The sequence below is a fragment of the Archocentrus centrarchus genome, chromosome 15 (assembly GCF_007364275.1).
Source record: "Archocentrus centrarchus isolate MPI-CPG fArcCen1 chromosome 15, fArcCen1, whole genome shotgun sequence".
Taxonomy (NCBI): Eukaryota; Metazoa; Chordata; class Actinopteri; order Cichliformes; family Cichlidae; genus Archocentrus; species Archocentrus centrarchus.
In genome coordinates, this window is record NC_044360.1 from 2954081 (window position 1) to 2978457 (window position 24377).

Consider the following 24377-nt stretch of genomic DNA (forward strand, 5'->3'; position numbering starts at 1 on the left):
TTGGTCATTATGTTCAATTTAGTTTGTTTCCTTGTGTTTCCATATTCAGTCCTAGTCCTGTCTCTGTGTTGAGCAGTGTTAATTTTGTTTCACGAAATATTTTTGTCATAGTTTTCGTCGACAAACCTTTTTTTCATGACGATAACGAGACAATAACTAAATAAAAACTACCTAAAATAATAACCACAGGTGGTACGAGTGGGTCACCTCACCTCATCCTCCCTCACCCTCAACACTGGATCCCCCCAAGGCTGTGTGCTCAGCCCTCTGCTGTACTCACTGTACACCCATGACTGCGAGGCCACGTCAGAGTCCAACGTCATCATCAAGTTTGCTGACGACACTGCTGTTGTGGGACTAATCTCTCACAATGAGGAGACAGCCTACAGGAGAGAGGTCTCCCGCCTGGAGAACTGGTGCCAGGAGAACCACCTCCTGCTCAACGTCAGCAAAACGAAGGAACTGATCGTGGACTTCAGCAGGAAGCAGCAGAGGGACTACCATCCAATTGTCATCAGTGGTGCTGAGGTGGAAAGAGTGGACACTTTCAAATACCTGGGAGTGACCATCTCACAGGACCTGTCCTGGACTCATCACATAAACATCACTGTGAAGAAGGCCAGACAGCGTCTCTACCTCCTCAGGCGGCTGAGAGACTTCAAGCTCCCACTCAAGGTGCTCAGGAACTTTTACACCTGCACCATCGAGAGCATCATGCGTGGGAGCATCACCACCTGGATGGGAAACTGCACCAAGCAGGACTTCATGGCCCTAAAAAGGGTGGTTCGTTCAGCTGAACGGACCATCAGAACCACCCTCCCCAACCTGCAGGACATTTACACCAAGCAGTGCAGGCTGAGGGCCATGAAGATCCTAAAACAGCCCAGCCACCCCGGACACTCTCTCTTCTCCCTGCTCCCATCAGGCCGGCGTTACCGCTGCCTGAGGACTAAGACTGAAAGGTTGAAGAAGAGTTTTTACCCACAAGCCATCCGTCTGCTCAACTCTGAGCCCTAACTGGACCATTATTGCACAATGTAAATATTATAATTTATAAAAGTGTGCATAGTGTATAGTATATAGAGTATAGTGTATAGTGTGAATTACTTTTTTTATTTTTATTCTTCTTATATATATGTGTGTGTATATATGGTTGCAGGTACAAAATACATTTCACTGTGCATTGTACTGTGTATAACTGTGCATGTGACAAATAAACACTATCTATCTTAATCTTAAAAAAAATCGATAACGAAATTAATTGACACTTTCGTCAACGAATGAAAACGAGACCAAAATGCTTGGCGGGGACGAAATCCAATCAGAACTGATTTAATTTTGTTACTAGGCGGGACGAGATAGGAAAACATCCAATCAAACGCACAGTTGCACAAATTTGCTCTAAACCCGGGAAGACCAAACTAGCCTGTGATTGGTCCTTACTTCCGATAGAACTAAGTTATGTAAACAATGTCAGCAGGGAGAAAGAGAAGAGCCGATGTATGGACACATTTGTCCTTTAATACTGTGACAAACAAAACGATGCGTAAACCATGTGGGGCGACTATCTCGGGTAAAGATACGACTTCTGCAAACCAGTCACCCAGATCTCCATGCAAAGGTAAACATTTCAATGTCATGCAGGGTAAAGTGTTTTTCCCAGTTTGTGTTTAGAGAAAATCTCCACACCGCGGTGGATTAGCCTTTCCTAATCTTAGTCCTGAACACTGCCCTGTACCTTTCAGAGCGTGTCCTGCTGTAAAACGCTTGGATTATCTCAGTAAGGTGGTGTTAATGATCAGGTGTGTGGGAAGCAGGTGAAACGCTAATGTTAATGTCATTCGGCGCATAAGCGCAAACAACAGTCAGGACCCGTTCCCCAGCCCGAAGGCGCAGGGAAACTACCCTCTCGTCCACCGGTGTAAACTCTGACGTACAGGTAGCAAGCCGGGGGGATACAAGAATACCCACCCCAGCTTGCCGCCTCTCACCGAGGGCAACTCCAGACTGGAACAGAGTCCAGACCTTCTCCAGGAGACTGGTTCCAGAGCCCAGGCCATGCGTTGAGGTGAGCCCAACTATATCTAGCTGGTATCTCTCAAGTTCACGCACTAGCTCAGGCTCCTTCCCCACCAGAGAGGTGACATTCCATGTCCCAATAGCCAGTTTCGATAGCCGGGGATCGGTCCGCCAGGGCCTCCACCCTCGGCCACTGCCCGACACACACTGCACCCGACCCCTACGACCCCTCCTGCGGGTGGTGGGCCTACAGGAGGGCGGGCCCATGTAACCTCTTTGGGCTGCACCCGGCCAAGCACCACGGGCTAATGCCTGGCCACCAGACGCTCTCCCTCGAGCTCCCTCCCCAGGCCCGGCTCCAGGGTGGGGCCCCGGTAACCCTATCCCGGGCAGGGTAAACTGTTCCCTTGCTGTTTCAATCATAAGGGTCTTCTGAACCGCTCTTTGTCTGGACCCTCACCCAGGACCAGTTTGCCATGGGAGACCCTACCAGGGGGACAAGCCCCCAGACAACATAGCTCCTGGGATCACTGGGGCACACAAACCCCTCCACCACGATAAGGTGGCGATTCACGGAGGAGCTAATGTTAATATTATTAATAATATTCCATAACTTTTAATTAATGTTTAATTTTGTGTGTGTATAATGACTAATTCAAGGGAACTGAAGAAAAAGCATTTACATTTTACACCCTTTATATTTTAGTCGACTAAATCGACTGTAGATTTAGTCGACTACATTCTTATAATTTCATCGACTAAAACTAGACCAAAACTAAAACTATTCAGATACTAAATTATGACTAAAACTAAATTACATTTTTATCAAAAGACTATGACTAAAACTAAATCAAAATTTGCTGTCAAAATTAACACTGGTGTTGAGTCTGTCTTGTGTATTGTTTATCTTGTGTCCCTGTATCAAGTCCATGTATTTTAGTCATGGTTTCTGCTAGTCATGTTGAGTCACTTCCTGTTTTACTTTGATAGTCTTTTGTGTTTTGGGTTTGATATTCAGTTTGGCTTCCTCTGTCTTGTTATTGTGATTTTGTTCAGCTGTTTTCCCTCAGCGTGCCTGCCTCCCTTAGTTCAAGTTCTCTGTATTTAGGTCATGTCTGTTTATTATTTTCCTAGTCTCCTGCTTCCTGTGTGTTGTGTTTAGTTTTGCATCCCCTTGCCTCAGTCTTTCTGCTCACCTGTTCTCCCAGCTGTCTCCACTTCCCTCATTGTCCCTTCTGTATATATTGTCTCTGTTTCTTCTGCTCTGTGTTGTGTTGTTGTGGTCAGCTCTCCTTGCGGTGTGGTTCCTGAAGTTCCTCCTCGTAGTTAGTATCCTCTCAGTGTGTTTTGTTCCTAGTCTGCTTCCTGTTTATTTAATATGTCCCATCCACCAACATGTCAAATGTTCCACAAGAGGGGAGAACACTCTTGACCATGTTTACTCCAACATTAAGCACGCTTACAGAGCCAAACCCCTCCCCCACCTCGGCCAGTCCGACCATCTTTCCCTGCTGCTCACCCCAGCACACACTCCCCTCAGACGGCGCGCCAGGCCTACTGTAAAAACCATTACAACCTGGCCTGAAAACGCACTCTCCGACCTACAGGACTGCTTTGCATACACAGACTGGGACTTATTCGAACACGAGGACCTAGAAACATTCACAGGGACGGTACTGGACTACATTAAGTTCTGTATCGGAAATGTGACTGTTAGCAAAAACATCCGGGTTTTCCCTAACCAGAAACCCTGGATGAACAGCCAGGTCCGTTCACTCCTCAAAACCCGTGATGCTGCCTTCAGGTCAGGCGACAGAGCTCTGTACAGTGCTGCTCGAGCTGACCTGAAAAGAGGAATTAAAAAAGCCAAGACGGACTACAGGAGGAGAATAGAGTCCCATCTGTCCAGCAATAACACACGGGAGGTGTGGCAGGACATTCAGAACATCACAAACTTCAGAGGCTGTGATGTGACTGCAGGAGACCTGAGTGTGTCACTAGCAGAGGAACTTAACTGTTTCTTTGCTCGCTTTGAGATGCCTCAGGACCACCCATCTGCTCCAGTCCTGCCCCCCCCCACCAGGCTGCACCCCACTCACTGTCCAGGAACATGAGGTACGGCGCGTGCTCCTGGCAGTGAACCCCAGGAAGGCTGCCGGACCAGACGGAGTACCTGGCAAGGTGATCAGAGCGTGTGCCCACCAGCTCACCCCAATTCACACCAGGATTTTCAACCTCTCCCTGGCCCAAGCAGTCATCCCCCCCTGCCTAAAAACAGCCACAATCATCCCCGTGCCCAAAAGGTCATCTGTCACCAGCCTAAATGATTATCGCCCTGTGGCCCTCACACCGGTAATCATGAAGTGCTTTGAGAGGCTGGTTCTCCAGCACATCAAAGACCATCTGCCCCCCACTTTCGACACCCATCAGTTTTCATATCGTGCAAACAGATCCACAGAGGACGCCATCGCTGTAGCTCTCCACTCTGTGTTGAGCCACTTGGAGCAGCAGCACAGCTACGCTCGCATGCTCTTTGTGGATTACAGCTCAGCGTTCAACAGAATCATCCCGGACATTCTCACCACCAAACTGCACACCCTGGGCCTCCCCCCTCTCACATGTTCCTGGATCAAGGACTTCTTAACCAACCGGCCCCAGACTGTGAGACTTGGCCCCCATCTCTCCTCCACCCGCACACTGAGCACTGGCTCCCCACAGGGCTGTGTGCTGAGCCTCCTCCTGTACTGCCTCTACACCCATGACTGCAGTCCGGCCCACAATAACAACCTCATAGTCAAATTTGCTGACGACACCACAGTGGTCGGACTCATCTCAAAGGGAGATGAGGCAGCTTACAGAGAGGAGGTCCTGAAGTTGACAGCCTGGTGTTCAGAGAACCTGGTACTGAACACCATGAAAACCAAAGAGATCATCAGGTTTGACCCAGCTCCCCTCTACATCAACGGCGAGCGTGTGGAGAGGGTCCACACCTTCAGGTTTCTTGGTGTCCTCATCTCTGCTGATCTTTCTTGGTCAGATAACATCACAGCTGTTATCAAGAAGGCTCAGCAGCGACTTCACTTCCTGAGGGTCCTCAGGAAGAACAACTTGGACCCAAACCTGCTGCTGACCTTCTACCGCTCATCCATTGAGAGCCTGCTGACCTACTGTATCACAGTATGGTACGGCAGCTGCACTGAGGCAGACAGGGTCAGGCTTCAGAGGGTAGTCAAGACAGCACAAAGAATCGTTGGCTGCCCTCTCCCCTCCCTGATGGACATCTACACCTCCCGCTGCATCAGCAGAGCCAGGAACATCATCAAGGACAGCCCACACCCTGGCTTTGACCTGTTTGACCTGCTGCCCTCTGGCAGGCGCTACAGGTGCATCAAAGCCAGAACAAACAGACTCAAGAACAGTTTCTTCGCCAGAGCAATCACCATCCTGAACTCACACACTCACCCACCGTAACTGTGCAACACCCACATCTCTGTGCAATATTAGATTATTCATACTGAACAATATCTAACATTCCTATATTGTGTAATATCCAGTATTCATTCACTAGTGCAATATTCATTCACCAAGTGCAATATTCATCATCTTCATTATTATATGTATGCACTTATTTACTTTTCTTACAATGTACAGATGCACCAATGTATGTATATATTTTTATACATTCTATTTTTTGTATATTTTATACATTGTTTATTTTCTGTATATTTCTTGATTATACTAGACTATAATATTTTTAATATTTTTATTTTTTATTTTAGAGAATTTGATTTTCTATTGCATGGCACTGAACAGGAGTGGCCCTCCTATCTCATTGTACATCCTGTATAATGACAATAAAAGGCATTCTGATTCTCAGTAAAGCTGCAGTTTGAGTTCAAGTTTTCCCCCATTGAGATCTGATGTGTTTTCAGTGTTTCTTTTACTTTTTTTTTTATCAGTATATATTACTATAATTCCTCATGATGTTTTTTCACACACTAACAAAGAAACACATACGTGTCTGTGATTATTTACTTACCATGTAAAACACACGACAGAAGATCAATATGGTGAAAGGAAGTGAGACAACGATGTTGATCCACATCACCACTTCAGAGACGGTCTCGATCCCGAGACGACTTGAAGTGAAATAGTTGCTGTAAAAGAAACGTGCACTCATGTCTCCTTCTGAAAAATAAAACAAAACAAAAAATATGTAGGTAGGAAAAGCAGCAGGTTAATGTTGTTCTGAACTGATTATGTAAATATTAAAGAGCCCAAGCTGTGCTGTAGACTTTGTACTGATGTGTTTCTGAAAAACCCTCATTAAAATGGTTTATTGAACTAGAATCTGACAGAACTTGAATATTCCTGTTTGTTTGAATCAATTCAGATTTATCTGTTGCTGAATGGGTCTACAGTACAGTCCGTGATTATTTCAACAGCAACACAGTTACAATTAAACACTAACATTAAGGTGAGGTCAAGCCCACCTTACTTGACTGAATTTCACACTTTAATGACTTGTAATCCACAAAAACTTCCTGCACACCATCAACAGTAGAAACACTACTGTAGTTTTACCATAGTATCTTTTATAGTGACAGGATTAACTCTGAAGCTGTTTGACTATATTACCTGTGCGTGTGTAATAAACTAGTGACAGATAACAGAGATAACTATCTATCTAAACTGCATTCATACTTGTTTAACATTAATAATGTAATCTTTAAGGAATTCATTTAAATTATGTGAATACTAATTACTCATTTATTATCAAATAATCTGAACTTTACCAGGTCAGAATGTATATGCTAATAAACACATTTACACTGACAGCATTTCTACAGAAGTACACAAATAAAGCATAATGACTTTAGGAGGCTATCTCATAATCTAACTATGACAAAAATAATTTAAGTGTACATACTGCCTTTACTTGCCTCAAGACTGCTTCCAGCTGAACTAGCAGTTGAAATCTGAAATATGACGTGTTTGTCTTGAACATGGAAGTCTTACACTCCACCTCCCCCTCCCCCACTCACTTCTTTTTTTTTTTTATTGCATATTTGCCACACTGACATGTTTCAGATCATCTAACAAACATACAAAACACAAAAATGCAGTTTATAAATGATGGTTTCCTTTAATAAGGGGGAAAAAAAAGTCATTCAAACCTACCTGCCCTGTATAAAAAAATTAATTGCCCCATAAACCTATTAACTGGTTAAAAGAGTAAAAGGAGTAAAAGAAGCATCTATGTCCACTGTGAACAACAATCACTGGACAGAAGAGGTGGATAATGTCACCAACTTTCCCCAGTCTACAGTGCTGTACTGAGCTCCCTCCCACCACGCACGGACACATGGACGGACAGTATGACAACTTGAATGAAAGGAAAAAAATTGCAGTTGGCAGCTGTTTAATGGAACTGTTTGTGACTTTATGCGCTCTTAACATCCTCCTGTTTCCACCACATCCTTTTCTGTTCATTCACAAAATCATATCTTGTAACACAAACCACAATATTCAATCAGGTTCACATTTTGCTCTCTATGTATAAATATATAAAATAACTGCCTCATAGTACAGAGTCCCTCTTGTATGCACTGCAACTTGCAGCTAAATTCTGCAGCTGTCCTGCTAGCTTCAAAAACACTACGTCAAATATGAGGAAACATCTGGAGTCACGGCACAGTCACACTTACAGCGCGAGTCCCACTAGGTGGGGCGAAGCAGAGCTGCGGTTAATGCAGGAGCAGCCCCGCTCCATCACCCAAACAACAAAAACTGGACTTCGGTACAAACCGGGGGGGGGGGGGCTGAAGAAGCTGGTTGGACAGTATGTAGTAGAGGAAATGCTGCCCTTAAACATGGCTGACACGCCCTCGTTTTGTGGCTGTCATTTTTATGTTGAGGTGGCGGGGTGTGTGTGTGCGTGTGTGCTGCTGCCGGCGTTGTGCCAAAAAGTGATCGTCTGCCATAAAGTGATTACGATGTTTCTATGTGGTTTTATGTGTAATATCTTTGCTTATACTGTTAAATAGAGTGCAGTTAACATGATTTATGAAGGGCTTACATATAAAATGAATTACCTACCAATCCAGAGCTTTTTGGCCACTTCAAATATCTTCATAGAACTGTGATGTTATATTTGTTGTGATTTCTGCAGCCTTCTGAGCCAGATTTCTGTTTAAAAAGACATTTTTAATGTCAGCGACAGTTTTTACCTTGATAAAAAATGAATATATAAAAGTTACTCTGCCAAAAACTGAGTGCAGCTTCTACCTAGTGATAGAAATGCTGTTTCTCACTCAAAATAACCTGAAATCATTCATGAGAGATATGTTTGACATGTTTCACAGATTATAGGTCAACAAGTCATTTACAGCTGTTTAAATACAGGCAATCATTTTTTGGCACAACACCGGCAGCTGTTGAATGTAACTAATAAAGTAACTTGTAATCTAACTTAGTTACTTCTAAAATTAAGTAATCAGTAAAGTATGCCATCACTGGTGTCGACATTGTGATTAACCTGTTTATTAATACGTTTGTTAAACAGTTCTTTATAACTTAACACAAGAAACAACAATACATCAGATATGAAAACAAATCAATTTCACCATCTCTCAAAATCAAAATACAGTACAGTATGGAAACACAAGGAGCGGTAAAACATGCGGAAACCAGATTACTGTAAAACCTAATATAACCTTTAAGATATAAGAGGTGCGTCTAGGAGCTACATTTGCAACAAAATCAAGTGTACACAGTAAGGCCCACCATCTCCTTATGCTACATGTGAGTGGAATGGCAACTCCCATTTCAGCTGGCGGGAAAGTTTGCATCTCTTCTATCTATGAAAATATACGTCTTCCGAAATTTCAATGAATCCGACTAACACCAAAAAAAGATTTTATCTTGTTATGCATGCATTGCGATTAGATAACTCACATTACTAACCTGTTTCATACAGAGAAAGTAGAGATGGGAGACATCAGCTATGTTCGGGCTGCAGGCTCTTCTTCGTCTGAGGCCTTGCAGCAGCCGAACACGTCCTTACTACTTCCCCCTTGTGGCGAAGCCACGCGATTACATAGCCCTAACTCCAACTTAAACCAGTGCCATCCTGCAGTAACCAATGCCTTTTCCACCAATAAATTCTTAAAACAAATTATAACTGTGACCATACACTTGTAGGGGTCACAGACTCACAGATGTGAACCCCAGGTATGAAAGCATGAAATGGGCCAGTCTCCAAATGGACACCTAAGACACTAAGGATTTTTAACCAAGTTTTGTAAAAGCATTATGAATTTCCACTTTTAATTTCATGGCATTCTCTCAGTTTTTACGCAGCTCTTACAACAGAGTTTTAGACAATTTATCATTCATTTTAAATCCATGTGTTATTGAAACTGTCAAAACCAGACAACTGGATCCTGAGTAGGGCTGCACAATGAATCAAATTTTCATTTTAATCTTGATCATGATTTGCTTCACACAATTAAATGAACATAATTTTTTGTGGAAATTTTAGTACTTTTAATTTTAAAAAGTCTACTGCAGAGTTGCTTTTTGAAGAATGAATTCGGTCAGTACAGAGCGCGCAGCAGCACAATGAGGAATTGAAAAAGACAAGGGAAACAGACCTTATTTATATTACTTGTTTTTGTTACTTAAAATTGTTTACATCCTGCATGATTGACTGACTTACAGTGGCTTGCAAAAGTATTCATACCCCTTGAACTTTTCCATATTTTGTCACATTACAACCACAAACAAATATATTTCACTGGAATTTAATGTGACAGACCAACACAAAGTGGTACACAATTATGAAGTGGAAAGAAAATTATACATGATTCAAAACATTTTTTACAAATAAAAAAATGAAAAGCGCAGTGTGCAACAGTATTGAGCCCCCCTGAGTCAATACTTTGTGGAACCACCTTTTGCTGCAGTTACAGCTGCAAGTCTTTTAGGGTTTGTCTCCACCAGCTTTGCACATCTAGTGACTGAAATTTTTGCCCATTCTTCTTTGCAAAACAGCTCAAGCTCAGTCAGATTAGATGGAGAGCGTTTGTGAACAGCAGTTTTCAGATCTTGCCACAACTTCTCGATTGGGTTTAGGTCTGGAACACATGAATATGTTTGGTTTTAAACCATTCCACTGTAGCCCTGGCTTTATGTTTAGGGTCGTTGTCCTGCTGGAAGGTGAACCTCCGCCCCAGTCTTAAGTCTTTTGCAGACTCCAACAGGTTTTCCTCCAAGATTGCCATGAATTTGGCTCCATCCATCTTCCCATCAACTCTGACAACTTCCCTGTCCCTGCTGAAGAGAAGCAGCCCCAGAGCATGATGCTGCCACCACCATATCTGACAGTGGGGATGGTGTGTTCAGTGTTAATTCTCCGCCGTTTTGCATTTTGGCCAAAAAGTTCAATTTTGGTCTCCTCTGACCAAAGCAGCTTGTTCCACATGTTTGCTGTGTCTCCAACATGGCTTCTGGCAAACTGCAAACGGGACTTTTTATGGTTTTCTTTTAACAATGGCTTGCTTCTTGCCACTCTTCCATAAAGACCACATCTGTGCAGCGCACGACTAATAGTTGTCATGTGGACAGATTCCCCCACCTGAGCTGTGGATCTCTGCATTTGGTCCAGAGTCACCATGGGCCTCTTGGCTGCATCTCTGATCAGTGCTCTCCTTGTTGGGCCTGTAAGTTTAGGTGGACGACCTTGTCTTGGTAGGTTTACAGTTGTGCCGTACTCTTTCCATTTCTGAATAATGGATTGAACAGTGCTCCGTGAGATGTTCAAAGCTTGGGAAATCTTTTTATAGCCTAAACCTGCTTTAAACTTCTCCACAGCCTTATTCCTGACCTGTCTGCTGTGTTCTTTGGACTTCATGATGCTGTTTGCTCCCCAATATTCTCTTAACCAACCTCTGAGGCCGTCACGGAGCAGCTGTATTTGTACTGAGATTAGATTACACACAGGTGGACTCTTTTTAGTCATTAGCAGTCATCAGGCAACTTCTCAATGCAATTGGTTGCAAATATGATATTACATTTTTTCTTCTTCTAATAAAAAGTTATTTTCACTAAAAATCAGTGTGCAAATGTGACAAATAATTATGATCCCTGACATTGGAGGTAATCCATCTGAGACCTGCACAGGTGAGCTGACAGCACATCAGTGTGTCACACAGCAGGAAATGCAGCAAAGTCCTGAAGACAGAACATAAACACCGTAACACAGACAGTGAACTTCATAAGAAGCAAAGGTTTAAATCACAGCAGGTTCAGTCTTTTCTGGAGTAAATAGCTTCTGAATTTGGTGACGTGCCTTATTATTGCAAAGAGTGACTTTACCTCCCTCAGAGTTCATAAGCAGACCTCAAGTGAAAATTTCAACACAGCTTGTAAATATTTTCCTGGTGATTACAAACGAACATTTTTCAGTGATTTCAAGAAAACAAAAATGAGTAAGAGCCAACTGACCATTCCCTCTGCAGAAACCTCAAAGCTTACTGTGAAAACAGACAGCTTTGATGAACTTAAAGCAGAAAATGCTTTAAATAAAGAACATGAAGCACCCCAGAAGGAGCTCTTAGGACAGCCTGATAATAATGAATTACTGTAGTCCAAGCTAGAAGTATTAAATGCATGGATTAGCTTTGCAGCATCACTCTGAGACAGAAATATTAGAGTGTAGCCTACTCATTAAATTAGTGTTGTTACAAGTGTACAAATCTGGACAGTTAGAATAGTCTCTTCTTTTAGGAAATTGGCATTTGTAAAAAATTAAACCAAAAACATCTCGTGACAAATGTGGGTGAGCTTGAGGGCCCCCCTAGTGGTCAGGGAGCCCTATGCAGCCACATATGCAGCCGCATATGCTGCCTATCCCTCGGGCCTCTGGTGCTATGAAGGATCATTTGCGCCACCAACATTCAAAAGTGACCAAAACATCAGCCAGAAAGCATCGGTACTGAGAAGTGGTCTGTGATCCCCACCTGCAGAACCACTCCTTTATGGAGTGTGTCTTGCTAATTGAAAAATAATTTCCACCTGTTGTCTATTCCATTTGCACAACAACATGTGAAATTGATTGTCAATCAGTGTTGCTTCCTAAGTGGACAGTTTGATTTCACAGAAGTTTGATTTACTCTGAGTTATATTGTGTTATTTAAGTGTTCCCTTTATTTTTTTGAGCAGTGTATTTTAATAAACTGAGAATCAGTTTTTCTCATGCAGTTCCAACTCTAACACAGCAGCTCTTCTGTTAAAGTTGTATGTTATGTCTTATTTTAGCTTTAACATCCAAAGGTGGGGCCATCATGCATCAGAACACTGATCTGACTCAGAGATGATAACTGACAGCAGCAGAAAAATGAATTGACAGCAGCAAACTGATTGGCTGACAGAGAGATTCTGACAAAATCTGATTGGCTAAACTGAGCCAATCAGTAGCGTGGGGCACACCTGGATCTGGTGTGGCTAGAAGAGCAGGTATTGATAACCATCAACTAACTGCATGTTATCATCACTTACTGTATTTATTGCAGACTGTTTTTAATGCAGAGGACAAACATCTGGTGTAGAGACCTTCAGCTGAGATCTTGGAACAACCAATGGTAACTATACTCACAAACTTTGGGCTGTAGATATGTACAATACTACAGTTATATTTTATTTGCATTCATAAAAATAACTAATGAGGTACAAATCATTTATATCATCATTAACATGCATTTATTTTTAAGATAATGGTGAAAATTTAAAGCTTGTAGCAGGATCAAGATTTATAAACCAATCCTTCCTATCACACATGAAGCCTATAAAAAGCCGCCTCACAGACTGGAAATGATTTCTGATCAGATTGTTTAACACATGAAGCTTGAAAAGATGAAGATTAAAAATCATTCTGACCAGCTTTAGTCCCGTACTGCATTTAGTCTGCTGCCAGTACAGTTTAACAGGCTGTTAACAGCACAGCAACATGTCATTCAGTCTCTAAGCTGGAAACTCCACACTGAGTCACTGAATCACTGACCAGTGAAGTTTTAGGTCTTCTTTTAGATATTTTGTTCTATTTTCATGCTAAAATGATTTACTGAAAGAAACTGCAGTTACACTGAGTTTGCATTAATTTGCTGCATGCAGCTGAACAATGTTATTAATCTCTGGTTTCTCACTAGAAGGTTTCTCTGTAGAAAAAAACATGACCTCACCAACCCCAAATTTCACCAGCAGCAGCTGCAGCAGGTACACTCCAAAGGACATCTGCTGGTATGATGACCAAGACATTGGCACCCTGACGTGGATAGTTGTTTGTGTCGGCCTTCCTTCAACCCCAGTGGCCATCGTCCTTCTTTGTTTGCAGGTGTGGGAGTGAGACTGTTTTACTGCAATCAGCAATCAGAAGCTGGAAAAAGAGTTAAGCTAAATATGGCTGTACTCTCCAGGCTGACTCAGCCATATTGTAACTGCTCAGTGATAGATTCATAAAGAGAAAAGCATTTCATCAAAAGCAATTAATCCATTATTTTGGTGCAGGGTAGAGCAGTCTAGCTGTGATAAACGGGCTGTTTGTTTTAAGCACTCACCCTGATAAATGGAGACTGCAAAGCTCTAACTTAGTTAAAGCTGGCTGAGCTCCAGAATAACTGACACTGTGTCAGAACAAGTTGTTTTTGTTGCACCAAAAACTTTACAGTAATTTGCATATCACAGCTCGAACGGTAAATAATGTTAAGATGATCATCTCAGTGGTCTGCATTTGGATCCAACAACTTTTTTCTTGTATGAATCAGGGTTTGAATATGAACATGTTAGAAGTGGGATAATTTCTATGCTGCAAAGGAAAAATCTAGTTGGCTGACTACAGCCCTAATACTGAGACATACTAATTCATAGATAACATGACACAGTCAGTGGTCAGAATACACATTCCACCTTTAACACTTATTTCTTTGGCCGATTGCAGCTGATACTCATTGCCACCTTGAGACGACTGTTGTGATTTGCTGCTATATGAATCAAATTTAATTAATACACAGTAATTAGTTCCTCATAACAAGGAACAAAATTAAAGACAGTAACTATTTTAAACTCCTTTTTTGATGACAGATTGTAAGATTATAGTCTATAATGTAAACACAGTAAGTTATATTATCTCATAATTATCAGATTAACACCCCATCCCATACAAGCTCAAAGTCTGTGGCAGAGAATGAAAAAAAAAGAAACATATGGAAGTGATGAACATCAGAACAAGTATTTCACAGTACTTCATAGTGTGGAAACCATAATTCATAAATTGTGGTGAGTGAACATGTTTATAGTTTACTTTGTTTTCCTTTAGGTGCGAAAGGGTCAGACCGGTCCGATCTACATCATCAACCTTCTCATTGCTGACCTTATTCAGCTCTTCTGTATGGTTGTTCACATGTCAGGTGTCCAGAACTCATACAGAGAATAGTTTTTCATTTGATCTACCCCTCCATGGAAAGGTAATTATTTGTCTGTCTGTAGCTGCTCCATTGTCAGAGCTTTTATTGATTTTCATTAATATATCATTTTAATATTCTTCTGTGTGTGTATTTCTTGAATTATAGATATTTGGCCGTCGTCCATCCACTGTGGTACCAACACGGACGAACTATCAAGATCACTGTGGTGGTTTGTGCCATCGTCTGGGCCGTTTCTTTTTTCATTGGCCTCTTTCTTCAAAACAGTTTGGGTGCCTTCCTCGTCCTTCCGCTCCCTCTGCTCATATTCTTCCTTACTAGGACCGTTAAAGTCGTGTCTGCAGCCAGCGGTGTTCCCTCTGATGAAAAACGAAGAATGGTGGCAACGTTGGTGCTGGTGATGCTTATTTACATATTGGTGTTTGTGCCCAGAATCATTATGGACATTGTTATGATCAGCCTGGTATATATTATAAACACAGACACTGACAGCTTTATTATGCATAATATTAGCTGCAGTTTAATTCAGCTGAATCCTCTTACAGGCTTGTTTCTCTACTTTTTGGTTAAGAAATGGGACATAAACAAACTTTTGGCCCGTCTGTGTTGTTGCAGAATGAACAGCGATGATATTAACATGATAGTGACAACGACCTGAACATAGAAGGAAAAAGAAAATGATCAAATTTCTAAATGAGCTCAGTGTAGATAAATGAAGCATTACTTTGCTTTTGTTGGAGTTCTGGTTACTGGAAAATGGCTGTTTGGGGAAAGTTTCTCTTGTTTATTAGTATGAGTTAAAATGTACATAATATATATCAGCTAATGCATATTAATTAAACAGTCACAGCATTTTATTCCTAAGTTTTTATTAGGTTTTAAAAAATTAATTCACTTTTATATTTTGTTATATATTTAGATTAGATACAATTTTTACTACCAATATTAATCAGTAATCTTTATTTATTTATATATTTTTTGTAAAAAAGACAATCTGTTTTAGTTTTGTTAAGTTATACAGAGTAAGTTTTTGTTTCGGTTGTTTTTCCCAAATGTTAGAAAAATATGACAGAAAAATCCACAGATGCTCTGCAGTGTGACAGTGCTGTGTGGTCTAGAAAAGCACATTTTCACTGAGTAATAATTTGTGTAAAAACAAATTTGTAAAAATTTAAAGTTTGTACTTGATAATCTGCAATAAAAAAATGAAAAAAGCCTTAGTTGTTCATTTAAACAATTAAAAATCATAAAAAGCTAACATAAACCCAGTGTGCCGTCACGTTCAATACAGTCAGGTTAATTCATCTAAAGGTTTATGTTGACGTCTTGCATCACACCGCTCTAACATTGGAGTGTGTATTTACAACCAGCACTTGTAACTTTTCCAGAGCTGATATTCATGCCAGCAGCTGTGCAGAGACTGAGGGCTCAGTGTGCTGGATCTAATATTCCTGACAGCACCAGTTAGGACCTTTTCAGTCAGACAGAGAGCAGCAAAGAACCAGTGGCCAGCCAAGGATGCACCAACAACCCAGTTTGTGACGTCACTGATGATGTTGGAACCGCTTGATCCAAACCGAATCAGCTGATTTCACAGGAGCTCTGAAATGTTGGTGTGATATTCAGTTGATTTTAGGGCTGCAACAATCGATTATTTTAGTAATCGAGTATTCTATCGATTATTCCATCGATTACTTGAATAATCAGATAAAAATACTTTTTCACATTAACAATTCATCTTCATATTTTAACTTCCATACTGCAGTTTTTTGCTGTGAAACAAACAAGGTGGATGGAGCAGCTACAAAGTTCTCTTTTCTTCACTTACTGATCAGGTGGTTGATGAAGGACCTCCAGCTGTTTCCCAGTAAAGATTTAATGGTGGTTACAGGTACAGGTACTCCAGTTTCCTCCCACAGTCCAAAGACATGCAGTTACTGGGGTTAGGTGAATTGGTGATTCTGAATTGCCAATAGGTGTGAATGATTGTCTGTCTCTCTGTGTTCTTTCTTTTGGCTTTGGAGTTACTGCATTCAGGGCCATGGCAATATTTTTAAGCATGGCTTGAGGAATAATTTGACAGTGTGCCATGAGTATTCTGTCAGTACACCACTGGCAGTACTTTGTTTGATTTATTAGGCAAATAAAGTGAATTCATGTTTTAAACCCAAACTTGAGCTGGCATACTGGACTGAAATTAGGGTCAGTGTCACTACTGGTAGCATGAGGTCATACCTGGACCTTACAGAGGCTGCACAGGTAGTCCAGCTCCCCCAGGATGGCACATCAATACGTGCCATTGCCAGAAGGTTTGCTGTGTCTCCCAGCACAGTCTCAGAGCATGGAGGAGACTCCAGGAAACAGACAGTTACTCTAGGAGAGCTGGACAGGGCCGGAGAAGGTCCTTAACCCATCAGCAGGACTGCGATCTGCTCCTTTGTGTAAGGAGGAACAGGATGAGCACTGCAGAGCTACAGAACTGTTATGGTCCCTGGGTCTAGGACCCAAGGTTTTTGTAATATTTCTGTATTATGATTCTTAGTTTCTGAGTTCTATTCTGGGTCACTGTGTTGCATTTAGTTTGTTTCCTTGTGTTTCCATATTCAGTCCTAGTCCGGTCTCTGTGTTGAGTCTGTCTTATGTATTGTTTATCTTGTGTCCCAGTATCAAGTCCATGTTTACATGTGGTTTCTCCCATTCAAGTTTAGTGACTTCCTGTTTTACTTTGACAGTCTTTTGTATCATGGGTTTGATATTCAGTTTGGCTTCCTCTGTCTTGTTAATGTGATTTTGTTCAGCTGTTTTCCCTCAGTGTGCCTGCCTCCCTTAATTTAAGTCCTCTGCATTTACATAAATAAATAAATGAAGTCTGTGGAACTGAGAGATTTAAATATCATATGCCTCAAAATTAAAAACACAATCAATGTGAATTTAAAAATATTCACATATTTATTTCCATTTTGAAGTGAAATGAAATACAGCTGCTGTGGTCTGATCAGCAGCGTTAATAACAGCAATAATTCACACCAAAGATAATTTACAAAGCATCAGAACTGCATGGAACAATAACAAGACTGACCTTTTAAAACTTTAATTATAAAACAAAGATAAAGTGCCACGTTTTCACCAGTAATTATAGAGAAAATACAAAACTATAGAAAAACGGTTGGAGCTTGTTTTAAATGTTTACACGAGAAACTGCTGGCGAAAACACAAAGACAAAAGGTTCTATGAGTGAAGTAATGTTGCCTTATAATTTAATGCTGCGGAGAACATTGTAATGTAAAATATTTCCCACCCTAATTGATAATATGTGAGATTTTAGATGATGGAAATACAAGAATATCTTCTGGAAAAAAAACTAACACTGTAAAATGGAACAGAAATTATAAAATAAAATTGTAATACATTCACATAAAAAGTTTATTTATTGTTCTGATACTGCTTAAAGCAGTAGTGCAATGTTGCAATCGTTTCCTTTTTCTCAAAGAATCAATATCAGCCTGAAAGGTGCAGTAACATGGAGATGCAGACATTATGTGGTTCTCATCAAAGCTGAAATACTGGAAGCAAAGGAGCTCGTCTTTGTCCCGAGTGGTGGTGGTGGGAACATAGTCAGTGCTTCTTAAGGGGAACAATGTTCAGTGGTTTGTTGCAGTTCATTCAATGGAGTCAATTGTCAGTAAGTGAGCCTCCTATACGCAGCCCATCTATAGGTAAGGAGTAACTGTTGCTGGAAAAAGAGGAGGGAAGGTCACTTCAGGAAGGATGGGGAAGAAGAAAAGAGGAAAAAGATTTAAACAAAGGATATACCACCCTGGAGCTAGACCTGGGGAGGGACCCGCCTGGTGGCTGGGTCTCAGCTGGACCTGCTCTCTGCGCCTTCAGGCCGGACTTGTTTCTGGTGGGTGTTGGACTCCTCCAGGCCTTGATATTCTATCAAGAATTTTTCACTTGCTTTTGTATTTCTTTTCTTTTTCTGTCTCCTGTTTTCACCCTTTCTGCATCCCAATGTTTTGTTTATAGAAGTTAATTAAGCTTTCTTCCTTTCTGAATCAATTTAGCCTTCTGTGGTTTTTTTAGCCCTTTCTTCCTCTTCCTACTTTCATTATTCCCTTGACTGAGTTCACCTGTGCCTTATTAGTCCTCTCCCTGGAATGTATTAAGTCTTTGTACCTCAGTATCTGGTCTCAGTTAGGCTCCCATGTCATTTTTTTTTTTTTTTTACCTGTGTAGGTCCCCTGCATTTGGATTGTTTTTGTATTTTCTTATTAATGTAGTCAGATGTCAGTTGCTTTTATGCTCTTTAAATGGAAACTGATCAATGTCTTTTGTTTTTCCTCTTCTCAATTTCTCTGCCTCTCTCCCACCGTTAGTTTCTCTCTCTCTTCCTGCCGTCAGTCACACTGATGACCTGCTGCAGTGTTGTCCATGTTGCAGCAGCACAAACAAGCCAGCAGCTTGTCAGTGGGCCCTTTTCGCATGAAAAGAAACAGAATCAAGTCCATAAAAGGACTGAGCAGAAACAAGATAAAAACTATATCTCTGACAATGTAATAGGGATGAAATTCAAAGGTTAACTCAATGATTGCAGGTAAGATCATCAGAAAGTAATTAAGCAGCAACAGAATCAAAGTTGCTACAATTCTTCGCTTTTCCTTTGTTGGCACTGAGGAGGCAACATTCAGGGCGTTCAGGGTCGCAGCAAAACAGCTAACGAACAGAAAGACAGGGATTAGGATGAAAATAAAGACGCGCAGAAAGTGACGCAAGACTGCGGCGACGGGAACACTGATGACACAAAGGGCCCAGACCAGAATACAGACCAGCATAGATCCTCTGGTTTGCCTCATACAGTCCAGCAGTGGACGGGTGATGAAAAAACATCTGTAACACCAGAAAGAACAGGATTGTATATTTCTGACCATAAGGATGCTTCACAGTACAATATAATACTTAAACACATGCAAGTATGCACGGAAAGCCAGATCGGTACCTTTCCAGAGCAATGCACATCTTGAAGTAAAGACTGGCCAGGACACCAAAATAGTAAATCACAAAAGACATCATGTAGGTTTCATGGTCATCTGGTTTTGCCACTATAATGATGATAGTGCACATCTGGATTAGATTGGAGATCAGGAGGTTTGTGTAATAGATGACAGGGACCTGATCCCTCCGCACCTGCAGGACATAATTGTTAAAGTTAGATTAATGAAGTAATAAACAAGGTGTCTTAAACTCAGTCTGCTGGTCTTCATAGAGGCACGTGATGAGCAGTCTGTGGGCTCAGATGGGGGGGGGGGGGGTGTTGCCTCGGTGACGAAGCAAAGTCCAGGTAGAGCAGCAGACAGTGATGGTGGAGAGTTTTGCTAGCTGCTGTGCTAGCGCACCTGCTAACGTTTCAGATGTTCAGCATTTGCTCTGAATGACCTTTCTCCCAGGTCGATCGCACCCCACCTGTCATGACCCTGCACCCCACAGTTTGAGAACCTCTGCTCTAGCCACAGAAGCTACAGAACTGAAGGTCCAAATGATCTCTGCTGGAAATCATCTATACTGTGGTTATCAAATCCTGAGAAACAAAGTCTCATTCAAACAGTATCCCTGAAGAGGAAGATTTGCTGAAATACAATGTTACCTGAACAGCAGAAGGTGCAGTGATTGGTGGGGAGTACCATCAGCAAGGCTTAAAGGGCAGTTTGACAGGTGGGAAACCATATGTTGTAATTTCCATAAGGTGTAGCAGGACAGCTTGGGGAAATTACTCTGAGCTTCAGTAGATTCAGGTCAGCTGACCTGTGCTGGTTCTGAGGTTTTCTGCTCTTACTAGAGAACATCATCTACTTAAATTCAAACTGGTGACTCCAACTACAGTCCATCTAGACCAGGGGTGGGCAACTCCAGGCCTCGAGGGCCGGTGTCCTCCATGTTTTAGATGTGTTCCTGAGCCAACACACCTGAATCACATATAGAAGTCATTAGCAGGACTCTGGAGAACTTGACTGCATACTGAGGAGGTAATTCAGCCATTTGATTCAGGTGTGTTGGATCTAGACCCAACTTCTGCAAATCAGCAGCCATACTAAAACACTTATTTTGTTAATTATTTTAAAGTATTATTTAAATACCTTAGATTTTTTTCATAAAAACTGCACGTACAGAATATCCATTCAGATTTGCTGCAAAATGAGGATTTAGAGGTTTTACCAGGAAAAAGACAAAAAAAAAAAAAGGATTTGTGATATGGGCTTGTTTTGCAGCCACAGTAATCTTCCATCACTTCACACTTTGCAGTCACTGAGTTGACCATGAACTCCTCTGTATACCAAAGTATTCTAGAGTCAAATGTGAGGTCACCTAACAGCTAACCGGTGGCCAAAATTGAGTCATGCAACAGGAAATTCACAAAATTCTAATTTGCAGTGTAATGAAAGTGGTTAGTTGATAACACGTTGAGTAATCTTCCATTACAGAGCAATTCTAGTGAGACATTGTAATGAAACATATGTGTGCTTCAAAACAGCAATGCAGGTGAAGTTTAACAATTCATTATGCAGCCAATTATAGGCTTCTAGTTTAAGTTGTTTCAGAGCAATTTCACAATTGCAAATAACAATGTACAAAAAACCAATATGAAAATGTAAGCTTTAACTTTGCAGTGTTGTAAATGCCACCTGCTGAGCACCCCTTTTAAATGATCTCTCATCTTCCTCTCCTGGCCTCTCTTTTCATTCCTCAGAGTGAATTAATCTCACGTTAGTTTTTGTTTTTTGTAGCTAGCAGACACACTCTGTCATGTTTGCTGAGCTATTTAAAACATTGTTTTGAAATTTCCTGCCACTTTTAAACTGTTTATAATTACTGATCTTCTCTAAAGCAACTGTAGCTTTACTGGCGTCTGTAATAATGGCATGACAGTTATGAGAAGGACAAAGGACATCCAACGCAAACGTGGATAATGTACTTACTTCAGCTGGAAGGACTGTCAGGCTGCAGCCCATTAAAAACAACTTGGTTGACATTTTGTATTTTGTTATTTTTGAACTACTGTATGTACAGCATCAGACCATTTTTAATTACTCATTAATTGGAGGTGCCGCAATCATGCGTTTAAATAAGGCAGCACAGTGACGTGGTTGCCTTGGTTGCCTCACAGCAAGAAGGTCCTAGGTTTGACTCCAGCTTGGCCTGTGTGGAGTTCCTCCCACAGTCCAAAGACACTTGGGGTGGGGTTAGGTTAACTGGTGATTCTTAATTGCCCATAGGTGTGAATGTGAGGGTGAATGGTTGTCTGCCTCTCTGTGTTAGCCCATCGCAGTCTCTTAATTTTATCTATTTTTCCAAAATCTTCATTTTGTTCAGATACTAACAGACATCATCAAATGCATCATTTCAAGAAATTGTCTACATACCACACAACACACACAACAGATGACCAGTATGGTCAAAGGAAGACAGACACCGATATTGATCCACATCATCAAACGGACGGGCCCCATCTCCATCTGTCTTCCAGTGATAGAGCTGCTGTTAAAGGTCCACTGTTGTTGACCTGTTGTTTGGAATAGCAGTTGGAAAAGGCAGCAGGTTAACACAGGTTAAAAACAACTAAAAGAACCAAAGTGTGCCAACCAAACAATAAAAACACATGAAAGAAAGCAATTTGTGCTTGTACTGATATCAGACTATATTACCAAAAGAATTCACCCATCCAAATCATTGAATTCAGGTGTTCCAGTCACTTCCACGGCCACAGGTGTATAAACCAGCACCTAGGCATGCAGACTGCTTCTACAAACATTAGTGAAAGAATGGGTCGCTCTCAGGATCTCAGTGAGTTCCAGCGTGGTACCGTGATAGGATGATAGCTGTGCAACAAGTCCAGTCCTGAAATTTCCTCACTACTAAATATTCTGCAGTCAGCTGTTAGTGGGATTATAACAAAGTGGAAGCAACTGGGAACATCACCAACTCAGCCACCAAGTGGTAGGCCATGTAAAATCACAGTTTAGTAACCTGTACGTACTATGCACCTCAGCATCTGCTGACCCCAACTTTCTGCAGAGTCAATCACTACAGACCTCCAACCTTCATGTGGCCTTCAGATCAGCTCAAGAACAGTGAGAGCTTCATGGAATGGATTTCCATGACTGAGCAGCTGAATACATCACCAAGTACAATACAAAGTGTTGGATGCAGTGGTGTAAAGCACGCCGCCACTGGACTCTAGAGCAGTGGAGACGTGTTCTCTGGAGGGATGAATCACACTTGTCCATCTGCCAATCTGATGGAGGACTCTGGGTTTAGTGGTGGCAGGAGAACTGCACCTGTCTGACTGCATTGTGCCAAGTGTAAAGTTTGGTGGAGGGGGGGTTATAGTGAGTTGGGCTCGGCCCCTTAGTTCCAGTGAAAGGAACTCTTAATGCTTCAGCAGACCAAGACATCTGGGACAATTTGATGCTCCTAACTGTGTGGGAACAGTTTGGGGATGGCCCCTTCCTGTTCCAACATGACTGCACACCAGTGCACAAAGCAGCTCCATAAAGACGAGTGGATACTTCTGGTAATATAGTACATCTGTCTGAAATGACTGAAATGGTTTATTGAAAGCTGACACAGAATAAAACACTCAAAGTGATACGCTGCAATTCAAGAACAATTTGATAGCTCTTGAATAATCCTACATTACAGTACAGTGTAGTACCTAAATGATTTAACTAGAAAGACGTTTCAACTGGAATAACAATATGAAAGAAGACTTCATATCCACCGTTACTGCACGCTGACAGCAGAAACAGAAACACCTCTCTATAGGTTTAAGAAATGTTTATAATCTTCACAAAGTCAGGATTAACTATGGAAATGTTGTATTAGATTGTATTTGTATATCTAGTAAACTGGTAACAGATAATATACTGTAGACAACTGTATTATTATATTGCATTCATCATGTCCAAATATATATTTACTACTACTTTGAAGTAAATACAGTACTGTAAATACAGTACTGTATATGAACATAAATGAGTGATCTGTCATCAGGTCTTTATTGCGTAATCTGAGCAGGATGAAGTGAAGTTACCAACACACACATTTACATTCACTGCATTTATACAGACGCTCACTGTGAGCACAAAAGAACATGTGAAGAACTGTACGCGTTGCCCTTACTTGCCTCAGGAATGCCTGCAGCTGAATCAGTCAGTGAAGTCTGGAACATGATGTTTCTCTCCGTCTGTCCTGAATGAGGAAGTTGTGGTAGCAACTTTAAAACACCCCATCCTCCACTCACAGACAAATACACACAAGAGTGACGATTTTTAGAGCCAGTTTGATATTTTCAGGGTTCTGGCTCAGTTCACCGTGTCTTGAATGGGGAAGTTGTGTTCCTTTACCCCGCCCACCACCCACATGCAGTCACACTCACACTCAGTCACACTTACACTGCAGTTTTTGGATTTTCAGCGTAAAGACAGTTTTTATTTCCAGGATGTTGCTCAATTCATTTGAGTTTAAAAAGGAAGAATCATGTCAATCTGCCCCTCTGGTAAATGAACCCTTGAGCCACTCTTGAGCAGACGAAGAGGAGAGGCGGTCTCTCTGATAAAGACAGCAAATGGAGAACATGTTGGTCAGCATGAATTCTTCTTGCAGACGGGGCTGAGGGGGCCCCGTCTGAGGGGGAGAAAGAAGACAGTAAAACCTGTAAAAGAAGTTTGATAAGGATTGTTGATGGCATGCATATATTATATAAAGTATATTCACAATTTGAACATATGTCAGTTACAGAATACTTTAGAGTATCACAGCGTCATGTGTTTCTTTTCTGTGCCTCCTCTTTTCTCTCTGTATGAGCTTATTTTTACTTCCTGTTTC

The 24377-nt window shown here is 41.4% G+C and overlaps 1 protein-coding gene across 2 annotated transcripts; it reads right to left on the minus strand.

Moving 5' to 3' along the window:
• Window positions 1–18708: 18708 nt before the first annotated feature.
• LOC115793498 (mas-related G-protein coupled receptor member X1-like) lies at window positions 18709–23868 on the minus strand. Of its 2 annotated transcripts, none has more exons than XM_030748526.1 (4): window positions 23677–23868; window positions 21914–22053; window positions 19495–19682; window positions 18709–19385 (listed from the first exon to the last, which is right to left on the minus strand). In XM_030748526.1, exons 2-4 carry the CDS (start codon window positions 22004–22006, stop codon window positions 18896–18898), a joined length of 771 nt encoding a protein of 256 aa, XP_030604386.1. In that variant the 5' UTR covers window positions 22007–22053; window positions 23677–23868; the 3' UTR covers window positions 18709–18895. The 2 variants fall into 2 exon arrangements, with proteins under 2 accessions (XP_030604386.1, XP_030604385.1); XM_030748525.1 differs by having other exon boundaries at window positions 23673–23868.
• Between the last annotated feature and the right edge of the window lie 509 nt (window positions 23869–24377).

Bases quoted from the DNA above. Each gene is read 5' to 3' on its own strand.
- LOC115793498 (XM_030748525.1), bottom strand. From the start codon at position 23,721: ATGTTCCAGACTTCACTGACTGATTCAGCTGCAGGCATTCCTGAGGCA. The intron at 22,054-23,672 runs GTAAGGGCAACG...TCCAAACAACAG, and splicing joins TGCAGGCATTCCTGAGGCAA to GTCAACAACAGTGGACCTTT. The intron at 19,386-19,494 runs GTACCGATCTGG...CTGGTGTTACAG, and splicing joins ATGTGCATTGCTCTGGAAAG to ATGTTTTTTCATCACCCGTC.